The sequence below is a fragment of the Phacochoerus africanus genome, chromosome 4, assembly GCF_016906955.1.
Source record: "Phacochoerus africanus isolate WHEZ1 chromosome 4, ROS_Pafr_v1, whole genome shotgun sequence".
NCBI lineage: Eukaryota > Metazoa > Chordata > Mammalia > Artiodactyla > Suidae > Phacochoerus > Phacochoerus africanus.
The window spans coordinates 48,277,426-48,300,931 of NC_062547.1; the positions used below are offsets into that span (position 1 = coordinate 48,277,426).

The 23,506-nt window shown below is 40.8% G+C and overlaps 1 protein-coding gene across 2 annotated transcripts in view; it reads right to left on the minus strand.

The window, feature by feature from the left end:
* Positions 1 to 2,094: 2,094 nt before the first annotated feature.
* The window catches only part of PARVA (parvin alpha), a 186,623-nt gene continuing 165,211 nt past the window's right edge, over positions 2,095 to 23,506 (minus strand). For both annotated transcript variants that reach the window (XM_047776269.1, XM_047776270.1), the window contains exon 13: positions 2,095 to 4,913. In XM_047776269.1, the coding sequence (XP_047632225.1) occupies positions 4,837 to 4,913 (77 nt within the window). In that variant the 3' untranslated portion in view covers positions 2,095 to 4,836. The remainder of the gene's footprint in view (positions 4,914 to 23,506) is intronic.

Consider the following 23,506-nt stretch of genomic DNA (forward strand, 5'->3'; position numbering starts at 1 on the left):
GCCTCACTCACTACGGGACATGGTATACCTGACTCATTATAGAACTCAGCACATAGGCATTGCCTGTATGGCCTGATGGCTAAATGAATGGATGCGTTCCACAGAGCATTCATCCTGCAAATTCCTCAGGGAGCACACAGTTTCTGTGGTCAAACACGATTGGGATGTGTCTTCTTCTGTCTTCCCTTGAGTCATAATATACGTTAGTGCAGGAAACTCTGAGACGGGTTCCAATGAGAAAACAAAAAGCAAAAAATAAAGCCAAAGGTTTAGAAAGAGAGTTTAGTTTTCTTTAGCCTCTTTGTTTCCCAAGTTGCTGTGTAACATATTCTCCTCCAGATGAGTCACTAATGCTTCCTACCTGGGAAGCCTGCAGCTCTCAGGATTGTCATGCTTAGAGTTCCCTGGTTAAGAACTGGTGTTGTCACTGCTGTGGCTCAGGCTGCTGCTGTGGTGCAGGTTCAATCCCTGGCCCAGGAACTTCCATATGGCATGGGCATGGCCAAAAAAAAAAAAAAGAAAAAGAAAAAAAACAAAAGATAGGCTTGGTGTAGGCGGATCATCCTTCACTGACCACCCTCATGGCAGCTTGGTGTCATCATGAACACATGTACACGGGTATAGACACCACCACAGCAAAGCAGAGGGCACGAGCAAATTGTGATCCAGCCTGGATTTATATTTTTCGGGAAGAAGAGGAAAAAACAGTTGCAATTTGGCATGTGCAGATAGAATGCTTGTAGTTATAACCGTGAGCAACCCCTACATACTAACTTGTCTCTTGCCGGGATCTGAAATCTGCAAGTGTTGGGAAGGTGTTAAGTCCACCAACCACCCAGTGTTTGCAACTCAATGCAGTCTTCTTCTTAGTATCCACAGCAATGCTCCAATTTTCAAATAGATGGAGGTGAATTTTTTTTTGGGGGGGGGGGGAGATGGTTTGCAATATTAGCATTAGTGAAGTTTTCCGGACGCATCCATCTTGTATCTGTGGGATGTTTTATGTAGATAAGGTTCTTGAGGTGGGCTTGTGATTAAGTGCAGTGGATCTCAAGTTGTTTTTGATCAGCTCCTCCTTAGGGCAAAACTGCTTGACCTACTGACTCCCTCTAGTCTCATTTTTCCAGTGGAAAAATAAATTAGTGATAATTTAGGGGGAGTGGATTATGTATACATTTGCTCTAGGACTGGAGTATGGATGATTCATATTTGAACCACAATGTATACACGTCTGAGAGTCGAGTTATTGGAAAATTACAGCCCCAGAATACAGTTGATGCAAATAAGCTTCAGTATACTCTGTGGGGTTAACCAAGCAACCCACAACAAAATAAACTGATAATGATAAAGCTCACTGTAATTCATAATTAAAAAGGACTGAGAGCAGCAACTGCAAATAGCAACCAACTCAGGACAACATTGATGATGGGCTGACAAAGATTCCTTCTCACAGATTTTGGAAATGTCAGCTCAGGGCCTGCACACAGGAGATTGGGGTTTTCCATAGAGTAGGCGGGCACTGCATGGCCACTGTGCTTGTCGGAGGGTACTGTGGGGGTACCTAGAACCTTTAGTACTTTCTTAGTCAATTGCAAAGTAGTAGCCCTAGTACTATGTCCAAGTAAAAGCTTAATCAAACTGTCCACCACTCACCATAATAATCTAAAGGAGGCCTTTAAAAAATAAATTCAGTTGAGGGCACAGGACAATGTTTCTTATAATGCCCCTCCTACCCCCCCACCCCAGTAGGTCCCAGTCTTGACTTTTTTTTTTTTTTCCTTTTTAGGGCCACACCTACAGCATATGGAAGTTCCCAGGCTAGGGGTTGAATCAGAGCTGCAGCTGCCGGCCTACACCACAGCCACAGCAACGCAGGATCTGAGCCACCTCTGCGACCTACACCACAGCTCACCACAATGCCAGATCCTTAATCCACTGAGTAAGGTCAGGGATTGAACCCGCTGAGCCACAATGGGAACTCCCCTGTCTTAAATCACTATCTAGGCAGCCTTACCTCCCTCTGGGAAGGTTTTCATTTTCCAGCCCATGTGCAGATCAGAGATGTGCCTTTGGATTCATGAAGTACTCATATTCTAATTTTAAAGTGTAAGAAGTTTTAATGCCAGTGCAAAATAATTTCCAAGACAGAACAATAAGTGAAGAAAGCAGTGTGCATGATAGCATGTACAATTTGCTATTTATATTTAAAAAGTAATTTTATATGCGTGTTGATGCTTGATATTGCTGGGGTACCTCTGGAAGTGAATATAAGAAAAAGAACAAAATAGTTGCCTCCGGGGACAGGTATTGGCTGCTGGGGGAGGGGAGGAAGGGAGATTAGGTTTTTTACTAGATGCCCATTCATGCTTTTGAAGTTTGCACCATTTATACATTAATTATTAAAAATAATCAATGCACTTAAATTTAAAAAAGAGGAAAAGGGGAAAAAAAGGACCCTGTGAGCCGATGGAGACTTGATTTTTGCCTTAGTTTTTTTTTTTTTTTTTTTCTTTAAAAGAGATGAGGGGTTAAGTTCGGTTTATTTTCTGATGCCTTTTACCCCGCTTCAAAAACAAAGTCATATATTAAGCAAGAGCTTCTAGCATCTAAAGGAAAACCTCTAAGTGAGGTGATAGGGCTATAAAACCAGGCCTAGGCCCTGGGGTTCTAGACTAAGGCAAGACGGTATCAAAAAAACAATTTTATGATAAATTAGACCTGTTCTTAAAAAAAAAAAAAACCTTTCCAAGTGTTCTGATGTGTTTTTATACAGTATATATGTAAAATACAAAAAAGGAGTATTTTTAATAAGGCCATTTGCCCACTGTCCATTTGCAGCTTGAATATAAGGCACACACACATACACACACAAAGGAGACAAAGTTCATACAGCAAAGCATATTTAAATGAATGCATTCCTCATATTTCATCTCACTTTAGTATTTGCTCAAGAAGACAAAGCAATTATTTATGTCAGTTTGCTATCAGGAATTTCAAAGAGAGCCAACAGAAATATCACAGTATTTAGTGTTTCCTAAAGACAAATGAAATATTTCACTAATTAGGTAAAAAAGAATTGTATTCTTTTAAACTGACACAAGAGAGTACATTTTCTTTATATCTTAAATGCTCATGATGCTGAGTAATAATTCTCTCTTGGAGCAAAACCTCTGCAGACATAGGAAGTCTCTCTAAATGGTGTGGCTTCTGAGTTCCTGCAGCTAGACCATAGAGTAAGAAGTGATGAGAAGCTAGAAGGAATGTTTTAGAGACAATGGGAGGCCTCCCTCCGGGTGGCGTAGACAGAGATCACAAGGACTTCCTCAAACCAGAGATGGGCTTCGTGCCATCTGGCCTCAAGTAGTGACAAAGCAGGCACAGGCTTCGGGAGGCAGGGACCCAGGCTGGTGTCTGCCTGCCATACTTAGGAAAATTCTGTATTGCAGATACAGTATCACTCTAAGTTATTAATCCTCCCAAAGCCTCGGTCAACTTAGCAGTCTAAGTATGAATAGCCACAGGCCCATCCCTCGGTCTGAGAGTAATCCTCTGTATCCTAAGTGTGCAAGCATTTGTCCCAAGCTTCTTGTCCGCTTAGTCACCCCCATTCTAGCCCTTTCCTATCCCTCCAGGACCCGCAGGCTGGGCCAGCGAGAGCTCTGTATTCGGAACTTGGGTTCATGTAGAGGGGATCCATGTAACCACAAGCCCGCAAGGAAACCACTCCGCTTGGGCCTAAATAACTTACATTTTTCCTCGCCTGAATTAGCCAGTAATTGCATGTGGGCAGACTTAGCCAGAAATGGTCTAAATGATCAATTAGAGGGCGAAAAGGAGTTCCTTTCTTTAAAGCTCAAGGGTCCCTGGTGAAGAGCCCTACTTCCCAAGCCCTGCTCACATGGGCTGGCGCCCAGCGCTCTGCGGTGCCTGGGTATATTGTACATTTGCCTAATGATAATGAATCGAGGACTTACTTTGCAGGAAAATATAGGGCACGTCCATTACATGCAATCAAGCAAAAAGGCTGCAAAATGTGCCACTCCATTAATTTTAAACAGAATCCTTCCCAAATGTCACCCTGAAACCAGAGTAAGGGGCTATTACAAATCTGAAGGAATTAAGAGTAATTTTCATTTGTACAAAGGAGTGGAGGGACATGACTCCTGCCACACACACACTATTAATTGGGTTAAATTTGATTTGCCAATTTCAGTGTGAATCACTGAGCCCTGACCTAGCCTGCCTGGTAGTGAGCTCGGGATGGGATGGGATGGGGTGGGGGGGTCTCATCTTCTTGGAGGACACGTGTCTCATGGGGAAAAGGCAATGTAATGGGCTGGCTATGAACACATAGGTTCTTCAGAGAAGGAAAACAAATGGCAGCGTCTGGCAAGTCGCAGAACCTCTCTGAGCCTCAGTTTCCTTATATGTAAAAGGGGCTGCCAGCATCTGCGTCAGTGGGAGTCATGAGTATTCATGAGTTTGAGTAGGTCAGGGCACTTAGCGTGATGCCCAGCCCATAGGTTACACCTCTTCAATGGGACCTATTATCTTTATTTCCATCTTCTGGGGGTGGGGAGGGGCAGGCACTTGTGCCTAAGCTGGGGGCTGAGGGAAATCTAAGCTTGGCACCAGCAAGGGGACAACCTTCGCAAGCCATCGCTGCGTCGGTCCTCAGAGCCTGAGTGGTGTGGGTCAGCCCACAGAGTTACGGATCAGTTCCTTCCTAATTTCAGGTCCCACTATCTCTAGGTGGCAGCCAGACTTGGGGGAGGGCACAGAGCGGGAGACGGGCATAGGCAGGTTAAGGTGGCTTGGGATGGTCCAGTCTGCCCCTCACTCCACGTTCCGGTACTTGGTGAAGAGGTTGTACAGGACTCGCAGTGTGGACTTCAGGTCACAGTTGACGATGTCTGCAGAGACAACAAAAGAACACACATTGTCTCAGTGCTGCCACGGGGCCCCTAATTGGCACGGGTTGTCCTCTGCTGTCATCCAGCCTCCTTGGGTGGGTGTCTCCCCTCACCCACAGGGCATCATTCTGTGCTCCTGAAGAGCTGGCTCCCGTCCTGTAGGGAGAGCGCATCCCCATGAGACAGCCAGGGCCAGGTGGGGGTTGAAGGATGGGCTGTGTGTGAAGCAGGAATTCAGAGCAGGGGGCACTGAGGGGCAGAGGTGCTAGGATGTGGGTGTCTCACTTCTCCCTAAAGAAAGCAGACCCTGGAGTTCCCGTCATGGCTCTGAATTTAGCGAATGTGACTTGCATCCATGAGGATGCGGGTTCGATCCCTGGCCCTACGTAGAGGATTGAGGATCCTGTGTTGCCATGAGCTGTGGTGTAGGCTGGCAGGTATATCTCTGACTCGGCCTCTAGCCTGGGAACCTCTATATGCCATGGGTGCGGCCCTAAAAAGACCAAAAGACCAAAAAAGAAAAGAAAAGAAAGCAGACCCCAGAGCATGGAGCCTTCGCTCTGGACACAGCATCCCAGGGGAGAGGACCCTGCCCCTGACTCTGTCCCTGGGGTCTCACCTGTCTCTGTGACTCCTATCCCTCTGCCTTCGCCCTGGTCCACAGACCCAGTCCTGAGTGGTGGAAAGGAGGGGAGGGCCTGGGGCTACAGTGGGGGATGAGCTGGTGAGTTAGAATGAAGCTGCCTCTCCTTTAGGGAGGGAGGGCCCCCAGAGGGCACAGGAGACCACCCAGCGGGAGCACTCAGATGTGTGTCATCTGAAAGTCCTCTTTGGATCAAGGACTGAGCAAGGCAGCCGAGCTTGAGACTCGGAGCTGGACTGTACTTTCAGGATAGCTCCTTCATGGGGGCTGAGCTTTTAGGCAACCATTTCCTCCTGCCCTCACTTCTTCTGCTCCCCCTCTCTTCCTTCTCTTTACTAGTCACCTCCTCTGGCTGCCTCTTGGACCCCCTGCCTGACTCCTCCACCCTCCCCTCCCCCAACAAGGCCCCCACTCTGCTCTCATCCTGCTGCACTTGCGTCCCTGTGGGAGAGCCTTCCTTGGAAGAAATGGAGAGAACATAAAGAAAGGGAACTCTGGGAGTTCCCATCGTGGCTCAGCGATTAATAAATTTGACTAGCATCCAGGAGGATGCAGGTTCCTAGCCTCACTCAGTGGGTTAGGGATCCAGCATTGCCGTGGGCTGTGGTGTAGGTCGCAGATGTGGCTCAGATTTGATGTTGCTGTGACTGTGGTGTAGGTCGGCAGCTGTGGCTCCAATTTGACCCCTAGCCTGGGAACCTCCATATGTTGTGGGTGTGGCCATAAAAAGACGAAAAAAAAAAAAAAAAGGAACTCTGCCTACTTAGGAATGCAGACTAAGATAAATTATAAGGAAATTATAAAATTATTCTAAATCAATTATTGATCATAAGGAAATTAAAAATTATATGGAGAAGTTAAAAGGAAGGAAAAGGGCAAAAGCCTGATGACAATACACATCTGGAGAGAGAGCTGAGGTTGAGGATTATGTTCATAAACAGCAGGAGGAGGGAAGTCTCAGGAACAGGGATTACTTTTTTCCTTGAGCTGCGTGGTGGTTAGATGGTGGCCTGCTGGATGGTATTTCACTAACCTGTATATTTATGTTTTATGCACCATTCTGTTTATGCGATGTTTTTCACAGTAAATGTTGTTGGAAAAAAAAATCCTAACTGGACAGAAGGTCAGATGAAGTAAATGATGGAAGGAAAAATAACAGAAAATAATAAATGCGGTGGGATTCAAAGGTGGGAGAGACGAGGCTGAGCCACTGGGAGAGAGGGGATTGGGGAAGATGTCAGGGCTCCAGCAACGCTCTGGTCAATAGGAATAGGGATCATTCAGGACCAGCAGAGCAGAAGGCAGTGGCTCCTGCAGGCTGGGCTGTGGCTCCAGGTCTTAGCCTTGGGACTCTGGCTGTTGTGGCTGCCATAGTCAGGTGTCCTCGGGCCCAGGCCCTGCAAAGATCAACACCAACTGGGCCATGAGCCATGGGCCTGGGGGACCTCCGTAGGGTTCCCTCAACTCTGGGCCCTGTCTAGCCTGCTTCTCCCAGGCCTTATCCCAATTGCAGACCAATCCTGCTCCCACCCTGCTGGGCTAGGACTCTGTTCCGAGCTCTCTTGCTGAGAGACCAGGGGCTCAGGGACCACCCTTGGGGCCTGGAGCTTAGCTCCCTTTCTGCTCCCATGTCTGTTCATGCACATATCTTAGCCTCCGGGTGGGACCCTGCCCAGTGGCTGAGCCCTGTACCTTGCCCTGCTCATGCTGAATCACCCTCTTTCAGGTTGAGTCCTATGTCCTCTGGCTGATTCCTGTCCTCCCAGGACTGCTTGGTGATGAGTGCTCCTTAAATTCCACTCAAGTCAAAGACTAGGAAGTTATCTCAAGGAGGAAATGCTAGAAGGGCAGACAGGGCAAAGATGAGCTCACCAAGGGAGTGAGCCTGAAGGGGAAAGGTGGGGGGTGACACTGAAAGCACCATGCTCCTAACTGGTCTCCTCAAAACCTCCTCCTGTCCCTTCTATCCACTACAGCTAGACTCTTGGGCTTCTGGGTATGGTTGTGCATGAGGTACACTGCACAACTCCAGGGCATATCATTCACACTTCCAGGGTGCCATTACGGAGGACCACAACATAACTCTGGCCCCAGGAGTTGTATGGTTCACAGCTTGTATGGCCACACAACTATTTCATGTAAGATAAAAGTCCAAAATCCTCTTCATGGTTTTACAAGGCAAAGCCTGCCTCCAGTCCACCTCTCCCGTCTCACTTCATGCCCTGTTCACCTTCATTCACTCTGCACTGGTCGCCCTCATTCACTCTGTACTGGTCGCACTGGCTCCTTTCACAACCTCCCAACAGGCTGTGTTCCTCCATCACCCTGGCCGCAGCAACACTGTTGCAACACCTAGATTCTTCTTCCCAAGTAGCTGACTCGTAATCCTCTTGTAGACCTCAGCTTAAGGCGCTGCATCCTCAGTGAAGCCTTTCTGACACCTGGCCTTAGTGAGCCCCCCACCCCCGTCTTATGTTCTCAAAGCCTCCGCATTCTTCCTTCATAGCACTCACTCCAGTTCTAAATCAGTGATTTGTGGGCTTATCTGATGAAATCTGCTTCTGCCCAGACTGTGAGCAATATGATGGCAGCGAGTCCATCTTGTTTTGCTCCTGTGCCTGGCTCAGTACCTGGCAGGCACAGACCTCAAAAGATATTAATAGATAAATGCATGAATGATCGCACGGTATCCTGGAAGCCAAGGGAGAAAACAAGAAAGAGAGGATGTCCAAAAGAGTCAAATGTTCCCAAGAGGGGGAGGAGGGTAAATGCTGGAAAGAGTTCCCATGTGGTCCTGCGGGTGGAGAGGGAGAGAGCGAGGCCATGGGCAGGTGGAGGCAAACTGTCAACAACAGAACGGGCAGATGACAGGTGGAGGCAGTGGACACATGCAAAGGAGGAACTTAGGAGTCTGGTGAAGGCCAGATACGGATGGAGGTAGGAGGATTTGTTTTTCCTTTTTAAAGACAGGGGAGTTCTAAGGTTGCTAGAGAAAGAAAATGTCCAATATGGGAGAATGTTTCAAACTGACCATTTAATTTAATCTTATTTACTTCTATTCTTTTATTGACGTATAGTTGATTTACAATATTATATTAGTCTCAGGTGTACAACCTGAGGATTCAATATTTTTATAAATTATGCTCCACTTCAAGTTATTATGGCTGTATTTTCCTGTACTGTAGAGAATATCCTTATTGCTTATTTTGTACATCATAGTTTGTATCTGTTAATCCCCAACTACTATTTTGACCCTCCCCCTCCCTTTCCCCGTGGGTAACCACTAGTTTGTTCTTATATATGTGGGTCTATTTCTGTTTTGTTATATTCATCCATTTGACTTTTTAGATTCATATATAAGTGACATCATACAGCATTTGTCTTTGGCTTATTTCACTAACCATAATATTCTCTAGGTCCATCCATGTTGTTTCAAATGGCATATTTCAGTCTTTTTAATGGCAGAGTAGTATTTCATATTATATGTACCACATCTTCTTAATCCAGTCTATTGATAGGCACTTGGGTTGTTTCTTCTTGGCTATTATAAATAGCGCTTCTATGAACATCAGGGTGCACCTATCTTTTCAAATTAGAATTTTCATCTTTTCCATACATATACCTAGCAGTAGAATTGCTGGATCATATGGTAGTTCTCTTTTTTAGTTTTTGAGGAATCTCCAGACTGTTTTCCATATGGCTGCATCAATTTACACTTCTCAGGGTACTAGGATTACCTTTTCTCCACATCCTTGCCAACATTTGTTATTTGAAGAGTTTTTGGTGATAGTCATTCTGGCAGGTGTGAAATGATATCTCACTGTCATTTTGATCTGCATTTTTCTGATGATTAGTGATATCAAGCATCTTTTCATGTGCCTATTGGCTATCTGTATATCTTCTTTGGAAAAATGTCTATTCAGATGTTCTGCCTATTTTAAAATCAGACTGTTTGTTTTCTGATATTGAGTTGTGTGAGCTATTTATATATTTTGGCTACTAACCACTTATTGATCATATCATTTGCAAATATTTTCTCCCATTCAGTAGGTTGTCTTTTCATTTTGTCAGTGTTTGCTTTGCTGTGTGAGCTTTTAATTAGGTACTATATATTTTTGCTTTTGTTTCTTTTGTGTTAGGAGAAGATATAAAAAAATATTACTATAATTTATGTCAAAGAGTGTTCAGCCTGTGTTCTCTTCTAGGAGTTTCATGATTTCAGGTCTCAAATTTAGCTCTTTAATGCATTATGAGTTTATTTTTGCACATAGTATGAACAAATGTTCTAATTTCTTTCTTTTACATGTAGCTGTCCAGTTTTGCTAGCAGTACTTATTGAAGAAACTGTTTTCTCTCCATTGTATATTCTTGCCTCATTTGTTAATTGTCTTTTTTTTTTTTTAAGGGTTGCACTCACGGCATATGGAGGTTCCCAGCCTAGAGGTGGAATTGGAGCTGTAGCCACTGGCCTATGCCACAGCCACAGCAACTTGGGATCTGAGCTGCATCTGTGACCTACACCACAGCTCACAGCAATGCCAGATCCTTAACTCACCGAGCAAGGCCAGGGATTGAACTTCTGTCCTCATGGATGCTAGTCAGACTCATTCCCACTGAGCCATGACGGGAACTCCATTTAACTGACCACATGTATGTGGGTTTAATTTCTGGGCTCTTTATTCTGTTCCATTGAGCTATGTGTCTGTTTATGTACCAGTACCATGCTGTTTTCATTACTGTAGTTTTATAGTCTAAAGTCAGGAAGTGTGATTGATTACTCCAGCTTTTACTTTGGCAATTTGGGGTATTTTGTGGTTCCCTATAAATTTTAGAATTATTTGTTCTATTTCTATGAAAAACAACATCTATATATTCATAGTGATTGCATTAAATCTATAGATTGCTTTGGGCAGTATGGATATTTTAACAATATTAATTCTTCTAATCCATGAATATGGGATACCTTTGCATTTCTTTGTATCATCTTCATTTTCCTTCATCAGTGTTTTTTGTTTTTGTTTTGTTTTGTTTTTCAGGCTTTTCTGAGCCATACCTGCAGCATGCAGAACTTCCAAGGTCAGGGATCAAACCCCTACCACAGTAGTGACCCTTACCAAAGGAGTGACAATGCTAGATCCTTAACCTGCTAAGCCACCAGGGAATGCCCCTTCACCAGTGTTTTAAAGTTTTCTGAATATAGGTCTTTTATCTCCTTGGTTAATTTTATTCCTAAGTATTTTATTCTTTTTGGTGTGATTTAAATGTGATTATTTTCTTGTTTTCTCTTTCTGATAATTCATTATTAGTTTATAGCAAGGCAATAGATTTCTGTATATTTATCTTGTATCTTGCAACTGAATTCACTTATTAGTTCTAATAGGTTTTTTTGGTTGAGACTTTAGGGCTTGCCAGCTTGCCTGCCTGCCCTCCTGCCCTCCCTCTTCCTTCCTTTTTTTCTTTTTCTTTTCTTTTCTTTCTCTCTTTCTTTCTTTCTCTTTCCCTCTCTCTTTCTTTTTTATCTCTTTTTCTCTTTCTGTTGTCTTCTTAGGCCTGGACCCAAGGCATATCAAGGTTCCTAGGCTAGGGGTCGAATCAGAGCTGCAGCTGCTGGCCTATGCCATAGCCATAGCAATGTCAGATCCAAGCCATGTCTGTGACCTACACCATAGCTCACAGCAATGCCAGATTCTTAACCCACTGAGAAAGGCCAGGGATCAAACCTGCATCTCATGGATGCTAGTCAGATTCACTTCCACTGAGCCACGATGGGAACTCCACAGGATTTTCAATATATAGTATGTTATCTGCAAATATTGAGTTTTACTTCTTTCCTTCCAGTTGGATGCCTTTTATTTCTCTTTCTTTTCTGATTACTCTGGCTAGGACCTCCAATACTATGTTAACTAGAAATGACTGGAGTGGGCATCCTTGTCTTTTTCCCAATTTTAGAGGAAAAGCTTATAGCTTTTTGTGCTGAATATGGTGTTAGCTGTATAAATAAATAACATTTATTATGTTGAGATACATTCCCTCTATACTAACTTTGATGAATTTTTATCATGAACAGATATTGAATTTTGTCAAATGCCTTTTCTGTGTCTGTTGAGATGATCATCCTTCATTTTGTTAATATGATGTATTGCATTGATTTGTGGATATTGAACCATCCTTGCATTTCTGAAATAAATCCTACTTGATTGTGGGACTTTTATATATTGTTGAATTTGGTTTGATAATGTTTTGTTGAGGATTTTTATATCTATGTTTATCAGAGATTTTGGCCTGCAATTTTCTCTATTTTTTTTTTGTCTTTTTGCCATTTCTAGGGCCACTCCTGCGGCATATGGAGGTTACCAGGCTAGGGGATGAATGGAGCTGTAGCCTCTGGCCTACGCCAGAGCCACAGCAACGCAGGATCCGAGCCGTGTCTGCAACCTACACCACAGCTCATGGCAACGCCGGATTGTTAACCCACTGAGCAAGGGCAGGGACCGAACCTGCAACCTCATGGTTCCTAGTCGGATTCGCCAACCACTGCGCCATGACGGGAACTCCTTTTTTTTTTGAGTATCTTTTCCTGGTTTTGGTATCAGGGTAATGGTGACCTTGTAGAATGAATTTGGGAGTGTTCACTCTTCAATTTTTTTTTGAATATTGAGAAAGATGGCATTAGTTCTTCTTTTTATGTTTGGTAGAATTGCCTTGTGAAGGCTTCCCATCCTGGACTTTTGTTTGATGTTTTTTTTAAAATTACAAATTCAATTCACTATTAGTGATCACTCTGTTCAGATTGTCTATATTTTCCTGATTCACTCTTGGAAGGTTGTATGTTTCTAGATTTTTTTGTGCATTTCTTCTAGGTTGCCCAATTTGTTGGCATATTCAAGTATTCATAATATTCTCATTATTTTTTGTATCTCTGTGAGATAAGTTATTTTTTCTTTCATTTCTTATTTTGATTTATTTAATTTCTCTGTTTTTTCTTGATGAGCCTGAGTAAATATTTATGAATTTTTTTATCTTTTTTTAAAAAACAAACCCAGCTCTTAGTTTCATTGATGTCTGTTTGTCTGTCCGTCTCTTTCTTTCTTTCTTTTTTTTTGTCTCTATTTACTCTCTAGTCTTTATTAACTCCTTCCTTTTGCTGAATTTGGGCTTTGTTCTTTTTCTGATTCATTTTGATGGTAGTTAAATTGCCTATTTGAGATTTTTTTTTCTTATTTCTTGAAGTAGTCCTATATGGCTGTAAGCTTCACTCTTAGAACTGCTTTTCTTGTATCTCATAGATTTTGGAAAGTTGTTTCCATTTTAATTTCTCTTGAGGTATTTTCCAATTTATTCATTCACCCATCATTTTAGTAGCATATTGTTTAACCTCTTCATGTTCATGCTTTTCCCATTTTTCTTCCTGTAATTGATTTCTAGTTTCATGTCATTGTTGTTGGGAAAATGCTTGATATAATTTCTATTCTCTTAAATTTGTTGAGACTTATTTTGTGACCTAACAGGTGATCTATCCTGGAGAACACTCTGTGTGCATTTGAAAATAATGTGGATTCTGTTGGTTTTGGATGGAATGTTCTATAGATATCTACTAAGTCCTGCCAGTCTAATGTGTCATTTAAGACCACGGTTTTCTTATTGATTTTCTCTCCTAATGATCTCCTCATTATTGTAAGTGGGGGTGTTAAAGTCCCTTACTATTATTGTATTATTGTAAATTTCTACCATTATGTCAACACTTTGCTTTATATATTTTGGTGCATATATGTTAACAAGTATTATGTCCTCTTTTTGTACTGATCCCTTTATCATGATTTAAAGCCCTTCTTTGTCTTTTGTTATAGACTTTGTTTTAAAGTCTATTTTGTCTTATATGAGTATCACTATCCCTGCTTTGTTGTCTCCACTTGCATGAAATATTTTTCCTTCCCCTCACCTTCTGTCTCTGTGTTTTTTATTTCTGCAGTCTCTTAAAAGCAGCATTTAGATGGGTCTTGTTTTTTTAATCCAATCAGTCACCTTATGTCTTTTGATTGGAGCATTTAGTCTATTGACATTTAAAGTGACTACTGAAAGGTATGCACTTATTGCCATTTTGTTACCAGTTTTCTGGCTGTTTTTGTATTTCTTCTCTTCTTTTAGTTTCTTCCCTTTTGGTTTGATAATTTTCTTTAGTGGTATGCTTGTCTTCCTTTCTCTCTAGTTTTTGTGGGTCTAATTCAGGTTTTTGATTTGTGGTTACGGTGGGGTTCATGTATGTTAACCTATAACTACATATAATGGAAAATCAATTAAATTCAAACACATTTTTACAAAATTTACATTTTTTACTCCACTGCCCAACACTTTATATTTTTGATGTCCTATTTTACATCTTCATGTTTTCTGTTTTGTTACATTTAAAACTGATTTTATAATTTTTCTGTCTTTAAATCTTCATATTAGCTTATTTAAGTGGTTGATCCTCAGTCATTACTATACATTTGCCTTTACTAATGGGATTTTCCCTTTCCTATTGATACTTACTTCTTGTATTAGCCTTTTGTTTTCACTTAGGGAAGACCCTTTAACATTTCTCTTAGGGTCAGTTTAACATTGATGAGTCTTTCATGTTTGCATGTCTGAGAAGTTCTGTATCTCTCCTTCAATTCTAAATGATAATTTTGCTGGGTGGAGTGTCCTAGGTTGCAGGTTTTTTCCCCTTTCACCACTTTAAATATATCATGCCACTCCCTTCTGGCCTGCAAAGTTTCTGTAGAGAAATAAGCTGGTACCCTTAAGGGGGTTCTCTAATATATGATTCTTTGTTTTTTTCTTGCTGCCTTTAGAATCCTCTCTTTAAAATTTTCCATTTTAATGTCTTGGTGTGGGTCTGTTTGGGTTCATCTTGCTTGAAAATCTCTGTGCTTTCTGTACCTGGGTATCTATTTTCTTCTTCAGATTTGGAAAGTTTTCAGCCATATTTTCATCAAATACTTTTGGATCCTTTTCTCTCCTCTCCTTCTTGGACCTCTATTATCTGATTTTTTTTTCTTCTTCATGCTTGATGTTCCACAGTCCCTTAAACTGTCCTTACTTTTATTTGTTTTTATTCTTGCCCTTATGACTGGGTGATTTCCATTATTCTATCTTGCAGATCACTTACCTCTTCTTCTGTATCAACTGGTCTGCTGTTGCTTTCTTCTAGTATGTTTTTCATTTCATTTATTGTATTCTTCAGCTCTGATTTTTTTATATATTTTCTAGTTCCTTGTTAAAATTCTCTATTCTTTTCTCTAATCCACTTAGCATTTTATTATTACTACTTTGAACTCTTTATCTGGTAAAGTATTTGTTTCATTACTTTTTTTTTTTCAGGGTTTTTCTCTTGTTCTTTCAGTTGAAGCAACTTCCTTTTTCTTCTCATTTTGCTTATCTTTCTCTGTCTCTATGAGATTGGGTGAAACAGTTACCTGCTCTAGTCTTAAATAGGTGTCCTTGTGCGGGAGTGACAATATACAGTATGTCTGTGCCAAATGGTTTTGGTGGGAGAGCTGAATCTGACATGGGCATGAGTCACATCTTCCACTATTGTGTGCTGGTGAGTATCTTGTTGGTGTGAGGTGGGGCTGGAGATGGAGGGGCTAGGTCCAGAGCCAGGTATGAGCTGGGGCTTCTCTGCTTTGTGGCTGATATCGCCCTATTTGGAGCAGGGTTGCTGATGCAAAAGTGTTGAGGGTCAGTTCTGAACTAGCTCTGTTCACTCTAAGTGTATGCTCTCCCCCTCCCATTACCAGCACCCTTGCCCCACAGAGGAGCAGTGCTGGACTGACCACTTAGTGTAGCTCTCTGTGTGGGCTGTGGCAGTCTCAGCCCTAATCAGAGTCTTAGACTGTGCTGTCTCTATAAGCAACTGTAATGGCTTCCCACCCCTTTCAGATGCTGATTCAGGTCTGAGCTGCTCTATCCTGCCCAACTGAGCACTCCCTATGGACAGAGAAGCACTTGCCATAATGTGGAACAATGTCATGGAGCAAGTAGGCTGGAGTGGGTGCTCAGCTCAGGCTGGGGCATATGCTGGGGCAGTTGTGGGAAACTGGCCAGAGTTCTGTGCAATTTCAATCTGCTTCCTCTGCCTTGTTTTGGGAGCTAGCTGGTATGTGTATACTGTTCACAAGAAGATTCTAGGTATCTTATAGCCCTACTGTTAGTCTTGCTGATTTTCAAATCAGCTAAGGGGATCTGTCTTCCCAATGTCAAAGCCCAGGGTTAGGGTGTCCAATACATGGCTCAAACTTCTCACTCTCCAGGGAGGATCTCTGCCCATCCTTCATGATCCCCTCCCAGGGGCACATGTCCTTGATTGACTCTCTTCCCTTCCTACCCGATTCTGTGTGGATGTTTCTCATAGGCTTGATTGTACAGGAGTCTTTCTGCCAGTCTGCAGTTAGTTTTCAGTAAAAACTATTCCACATGAAGATGTATTTTTGATGTGGACAGCCTCTGTCCAGGGGGAAAGGGCTCCAGGTTTTTTCCTCTCATTCAGTGGCATTAGTGACATTTCCCATCCATCAGTGGACTATCTCTAAGTGATGCACAAGTCAAAGGAGGGGTAACTCTCCCAATGCAGAAGACCAAGCTGTACAAAGGGACATGGCCATGTGTGGCCGGGACCTCTATGCACCATTTGTGCCACCTCATCTCAGTCCGAGGCCCCTTCTCTAAAGCCTCCCCACACCAATCCCTGAGTTCCTTGAACAAGGTGGGGTGAAATCTAGTGGCTCAGTGCCACCAGCTGGTGGGGGCTAGAATAAGTTGGGTGGTCACAGGCTGCATACCCAGGGTGAGCCCATCTCTAAGACGTCCATCATGTTCCAGCCTCCATCCCACCCCCAATGGATGCAGCTCATCTTCAGTCTTTGTGCCACTCTCCTATCTGCTCCCTGTTCCCCACTGGGACAGAATCCATCTTCTGGAGATGGGTCATTTTGGTGGTAGCTTGCTACTCTATCTAGAGATTTTTCCATTTTTTTACATAATAATTTTTTAAATCTATGATAAGTATCCAAAAAAGTACATGCAATATATACACACACACATGCATATATATGTATAAATATGTGTGTGTGCGTGTCTGTCTGTCTATCTATCTATGTATCTATCTATCTTATAAGAGAACCCTCAGGTAATCACCACCCATGTCAAAGGTAGAACATAGTCAGTACCCTAGAAGCATCCCCTTCCTCCTGCATTCAGGTCATAACCCTCTCTCACCCTGCAAAGATAACCACTATCCTCGCTTGATTTATCATGATTACCTCCTTGTGCTTCTTCACAGTTCCGCCAGCAACATATGCAACCTAAACAGCAGATTGTAGTTTAGCCTGTTTTTACACTTTATATAAATAGACTCATACTACACATATTCTTTTGTGATTTTTTAACTCAAAAGTATGCTTATAGGATTCATCCATGTTGTTACATGAGCTGTTCATTTTTTCCAACAGTTTCATTGAGGTGTAATTTATTGTTTTATTGAAGTATAAATATTCAACTATGTATGTTCTGTTGTTTTTCAAGAATGCCTCTCAATTTGTTGTCTACTTCTGGTCACATTTTATTGCTTCAAAATGGTAGTTCTTGATCATTTTGTCCAGTGTTCTATACTTGTTTTTTTTGCAGAGGATAATCACTGATCTATTCCTGCTGCAGTAACTAGCAGTCTCTCTCATGATTTTTCAGTCATTCTTTTTTGATTGTTGCCCTTGTCCAATCATCCATGGCATAAATGTGCTCCAATTTATTTAGCTTGTCTACTGGGGATGCATACTCTAGTTTAGTCTATTATGGATATTCCTGTCCTGGTATATGGACATGCATACCTATGAGTGAAATAGCTGGGTCATAGGGTTTATCAGTTTTCTATTGCTGCTCTAACATATTATCACAAATTTGGTGGCTTAAAACAACACAAATTTATTATATTACAGTTCTAAAGGTCCAAGTTCAAAATGGGTCTCACTGGGAAAAAATCAGGGGGTGAGTAGGCTTGTGTTCTCTTCTGGAGACTCTAGGGGAAAATCTGCTTTCTTGCTTTTTTTAATTTCTAGAGGCTGCCTGCATCCTTTGGCTCATGGCCCCCTCTCATCTTCAAAACTAGCAATGACTTGGTTGTGTCTTTCTCATGGTCCATCACTCTGATGAGTATTCTGATCCCCTTTTCCCTGTGATTACATTGTTAACGCCCCAGATGATCCAAGATAATCTCCCCAGCTCAAGATCCTCAACTAATCACTTCTGCAAAGTCTCTTTTACCATTTAAAGTATTAACAAGTCCCAGGGATTAGGATGTAGACTTTTTATTAGGGGGAGCATAAGCTGTGGTGTAGACTGCAGATGCAGCTCAGTTCTATTGCTGTGGCTCTCGCAATAGTTCCGATTTGACCCCTAGCCTGGGATCCTCCATATGCCATGGATGCGGCCCTAAAAAGACATTTTTTTTTGTTTTGTTTTTTTTGGCCATAGTCTGTACACTATCTCCTAAGGGAATGGGGAAGGAAAGTTGAACCATTTCCCATATTTCCAGCCATGGACAAAATCATTCCACAAATAGTATTGATCACTGGAAATAAGCTGCCTTCACCTGCCTGGATTTTCAGCATTATTTGAAGTAGGCTGGTTTCAGACTCCTGGGACCTTTTCTTTTGACTTCTTTTTCTTTTTCTTTTATTGGCGTATAGTTGATTAACAACGTTGTATTAGCTTCAGGTGTATAGAAATGTGAATCAGTTATATATATATATATATATATATATATATATATATATATATATACATATATACATATATATACTTATGTCCATTATTTCTTCCCATAGAGGTTATTACAGAACATTGAGTAGTCCTTCTTGTGCTATACAGTAGATCCTTGCCAGTTATCTATTCTATATACAGTAGTGCGTATATGCCAATCCCATCCCCCAATTTATCCCTCCCCCTACCACGGTTTCCCCTTTGGTAACCATAAGTTTGATATCAAAGCCTGTGAGTTTGTTTCTGCTTTATAAATATGTCCTTTTGTATCTTTTTTTTTTTTTCTTATAGGGCTGCACCCATGGCATATGGAAGTTCCAAGGTTAGGGTCAAATCAGACCTGTAGCTGCTGTAGGCCTATGATACAGCCGGATTGTTAATCCCCTGAGTGAGGCCTGGGATTGAACCTGCATCCTCACAAACACTGTTGGGTTCTTAACCCACTGAGCCACAATGAGAACTCCTGTATCATTTTTTATTACACTCCATATATGAGTGGTATCCTATATCTGTCTTTTTCTCTCTGACTTACTTTACTTAGTATAATGATTTATAGGTCTTCCATGTTGTTGTAAATGGCATTATCTCATCATGGCTAATATTCCATTGTATGTATGTACCACATCTTCTTTATTCATTCCTTTGTCAATGGATATTTAGGCTGCTTCTATGTCTTGGCTATTGTGAATATTGCTGCAATGAACATTGAGGTGCATGTATCTTTTCAAATTATGGTTTTCTTCAGATATATGCCCATGAGTGGGACTGCTGGATCATATGGTAGTTCTATATTTAGTTTTTTAAGGAACCTCCATTTTGTTCTCCATAGTGGTTGCACCAATTTACATTCCCACCACCAATGCAGGAAGGTTCCCTTTTCTCCACACCCTCTCCAGCATTTATTTGTAGACTTTTTGATGATGGCAGTTCTAACTAGTGTGAGGTGATATGCCACCTCAAAACTATAGTTTTGATTTGCATTTCTATAATAATTAGTGGTACTGAGTATATTTTCATGTGCTTTTTGGCCAACTGTCTGTCTGTCTTTGAAGAAATGTCTATTTAGATCTTCTGCCAATTTTTTGATTGGGTTGTTTGTTTTTTTGATATAAAGCTGCATGAGATGTCAACATGTTTATTTTGGAGATTGTCAGTTGCTTTGTTTGCAAAGATTTTCTCCCATTCTGTGGGTTGTATTTTCATTTTGTTTATGGCTTCCTTTGTTATACAGAAGCTTTTAAGTTTAATTAGGTCCCATTTGTTTATTTTTATTTTCATTATTCTAAAAGGTGGATCAAAAGATATTGGTGCAATTTATGTCAAAGAGTGTTCTGCCCGTTTTCCTCTAGGAGTTTTATAGTATCCAGTCTTATGTGTAGGTCTTTAATCCATTTTGAGTTTATTTTTGTGCATGGTGTGTGAAAATGTTCCAATTTCATTCTTTCACATGTAGCTCAGTTTTCCCAGCACCTCTTATTGGAGAGAGGTTTTTTTTTTTTTCCCCCGCCATTGTATATTCTTGCCTTTGTCATAGATTATTTGACCATAGGCGTGTGGGTTTATCTCTGGGCTTCCTATCCTGTTCCACTGATCTGTATATCTGTTTTTGTGCCAGTACCATAATGTTTTGATGACTGTAGCTTTGTAGTATAGTCTGAAATCAGGGAGCCTGATTCCTCCAGCGCCATTTTTCTTTATCAGGATTGCCTTGGCTATTCAGGGTCTTCTGTATTTCCATAGAAATTTTAAACATTTTTGTCTAGTTCTGTGAAAAATGCCATTGATAATTTGGTCGGGATTTAATGGAATCTGTAGATTGCTTTCAGTAGTGCAGTCATTTTGACAATATGAATTCTTCCAATCCAAGAACATGGTGTATCTTTCCATCTATTTGTGTCATCTTTATTTCTTTCATCAGCATCTTACAGTTTTCTGAGTACAGGTCTTTTGCCTCTTGCAGTAGGTTTATTCCTAAGTATTTTATTCTTTTTGATGTGATGGTAAGTATGATTGTTTACTTAATTTTTCTTTCTGATCTTTTGTTTTTAGGATATAGGGTTGCAAGAGACTTCTGTGTATTAATTTTGTATGCTTCATCTTTACCAAATTCATTGATGATCTCTAATAGTTTTCTGGTAGCATCGTTAGGATTTTCTATGTATAGTATCATGCCATCTGTAAACAGTGACAGTTTTACTTCTTTTCCATTTTGGATTCCTTTTTTTTTTCTTTTTGTTCTCTGATTGCTATGGCTAGGGCTTGCAAAACTATGTTGAATAAAATTGTGAGAGTGGACATCCTTGTCTTATTCCTGATCTTAGTGGAAACGATTTCAGCTTTTCACCATTGAGAATGATATTAGCTGTGGGTTTGTTATAAAGGGCTTGTATTGAGTTGAGGTAGGTTCCCTCTATGCCCACTTTCTGAAGAGTTCTTATCAAAAATAAGAGTTGAATTTTGTCAAACACCTTTTCTGCATCTATTGAGATGATCATATGGTTTTTACTCTTCAGTTTGTTAATGAGGTCTAGTATATTGACTGATTTGTGGATACTGAAGAATCCTTGCATCCCTGGGATAAATCCCACTTGGTCATGATGTTTAACCTTTTAAATACATAGTTGGCTTTGGTTTGCTAATATTATTTGAGGATTTTTATCAGTGATATTTGCTTGTAATTTTATTTTTTTTGTGATGTCTTTGTCTGGTTTTGGTATCAGGGTGATGGTGACCTCATAGAATAAACTTACAAGTGTTCCTTCCTCTGCAGTTTTTTGGAAGTGTTTCATAACTATAGGTGTTAACTCTTCTCTAAATGTTTGATAGAATTTGCCTGTGAAGCTCTCTGGTCCTGGACTTTTGTTTTTTTGGGAAATTTTTAACTCAGTTTCAATTTCAGAACTTGTGACTGGTCTGTTCATATTTTCTGCTTCTTTCTGGTTCAGTCTTGGCATGTAGTACCTTTCTAAGAATTTGTCCATTTCTTCTAATTGTCTATCTTATTGGCCTACAGTCATTTGTAGTAATCTCTTATGATCCTTTGTATTTCCATGGTGTCATTTGTAACTTCTCCTTTTTCATTTATAATTTTATTGATTTGAACCCCCTACCCTTATTTTATTGATGAGTCTGGCTAAAGGTTTATCAATTTTTGTGATCTTTTCAAAGAACAAACTTTTGGTTTCATTGATCACTACTGTATTCTTCATCTCTATTTCATTTATTTCTGCTCTGATCTTCACAATATCTTTCCCTCTACTAACTCTGGATTTTGTTTGTTCTTTCTCTAGTTGTTTTAGGTGTACAGTGGGTTGTGTATTTGATATTTTTATTTCCTTATATAAGATTGTATTACTATAAACTTCCCTTAGAACTGCTTTTGATGCATCCCATAGTTTTGGATCATCGTGTTTTCATTGCCATTTGCCGCTAGGTATTTTTTGATTTCCTCTTTAATTTCTTCAGTGATCCGTTCATTGTTTAGTAGATATTATTTAGCCTTCAGGTGTTTGTGTTTTTTTGCTATTTTTTTCTTATATTTGATTTCTAGTCTTATGGTGTTGTGGTTGGAAAAGATGCTAGATATACTTTCAATTTTCTTAAATTTACTGGTGCTTGATTTGTGGTCCAAGATGTGATCTACCCTGAAGAATGTTCCTTGTGCACTTGAGAAGAATGTATATTTTGCTTTTGGATGGTATGTTCTCTAAATATCAATTAAGTCTCTATGGTCTAGTGTAACTTAAGACCTGTGTTTCCTTACTAATTTTATGTGTGGATGATCTGTCCATTGATGGCAGTGGGGTATTAAAGCTCCCCACTATTTTGTGTTACTGCCTATTTCTCCTTTTATGGTTGTTAGCATGTGCTTTATGTATTGTGGTACTCCTATGTTGGGTGCATATATATTTACAGTTGTTATATCTTCTTGGATTGATCCTCTGATCATTATGCACTGTCTTTGTTTGTATCTTGTAACCATTTTTAAAGTCTATTTCATCTGATATGAGTCTTGCTACTTCAGATTTCTTTTGATTTTCATTTGTATGGAATACCTTTTTCCATCCCCTCAGTTTCAGTCTGTACATGTCCCTAGATCAGAAGTGGGTATCTTATAGACAATATATACATATATATGGGTCTTGTCTTTGTATCTATTCAGCCAGTTGATGTCATTTGGTTGGAACAACATTCAATGTAATTAGAAATATATACTTACTGCCATTTTCTTAATTGTTCTGGGTTTGTTTTTTTAGGTCTTTTCTCTTCCCTTTTCCTTTTGTTCTCTTGTGATTTGATGCCTATCTGTAGTGTTGCATTTGGTTTGCTTTTTCTTTTTTATGTCTATGTCTATTGCAGTTTTTTAGTTTGCAGTTCTCAATAGATTTTTTTTTGTCTTTTTTGCTATTTCTTTGGGCCGCTCCCAAAGCATATGGAGGTTCCCAGGCTAGGGGTCGAATCAGAGCTGCAGCCCCTGGCCTACGCCAGAGCCACAGCAACGCAAGATCCGAGCCGTGTCTGCAACCTACACCACAGCTCACAGCAACGCCAGATCGTTAACCCACTGAGCAAGGGCAGGGATTGAACCCGCGACCTCATGGTTCCTAGTCGGATTCGTTAACCACTGCACCACGACGGGAACTCCTCTCAATAGATTTTTATATAGCAATCTATATATGTACAGGATTGTTTTAGGTTGCTGGTCTCTTAATTTCAAATGCATTTTCAGAATTTTTTTTTGTCTTTTTGCCTTTTTTAGGGCTGCATCCGTGGCATATAGAGGTTCCCAGGCTTGGGGTCCAATCAGAGCTGTAGCTCCTGGCCTACACCAGAGCCACAGCAATGCCAGATCTGAGCCATGTCTATGACCTACACCACAGCTCAAGGCAATGCCAGATCCTTAATTCTCTGAGCAGGGCCATGGATTGAACCCACAACCTCATGGTTTCTAGTCGGATTCATTAACCACTTAGCCATGGCAGGAACTCCCATTTTCAGGATTCTGCATTTGTACACTCCTCAAAATTGCTAGTTTTAATATCTTATTTGTCTGTGGATGATTTCCTACTTTTATTTTTTTTCCCCTAACCAATGAGCAATTTTCATGTTTGTAGTTTGGGCCTTTTCTTTTCTGCCTAGAGAACTTTCTTTAGCA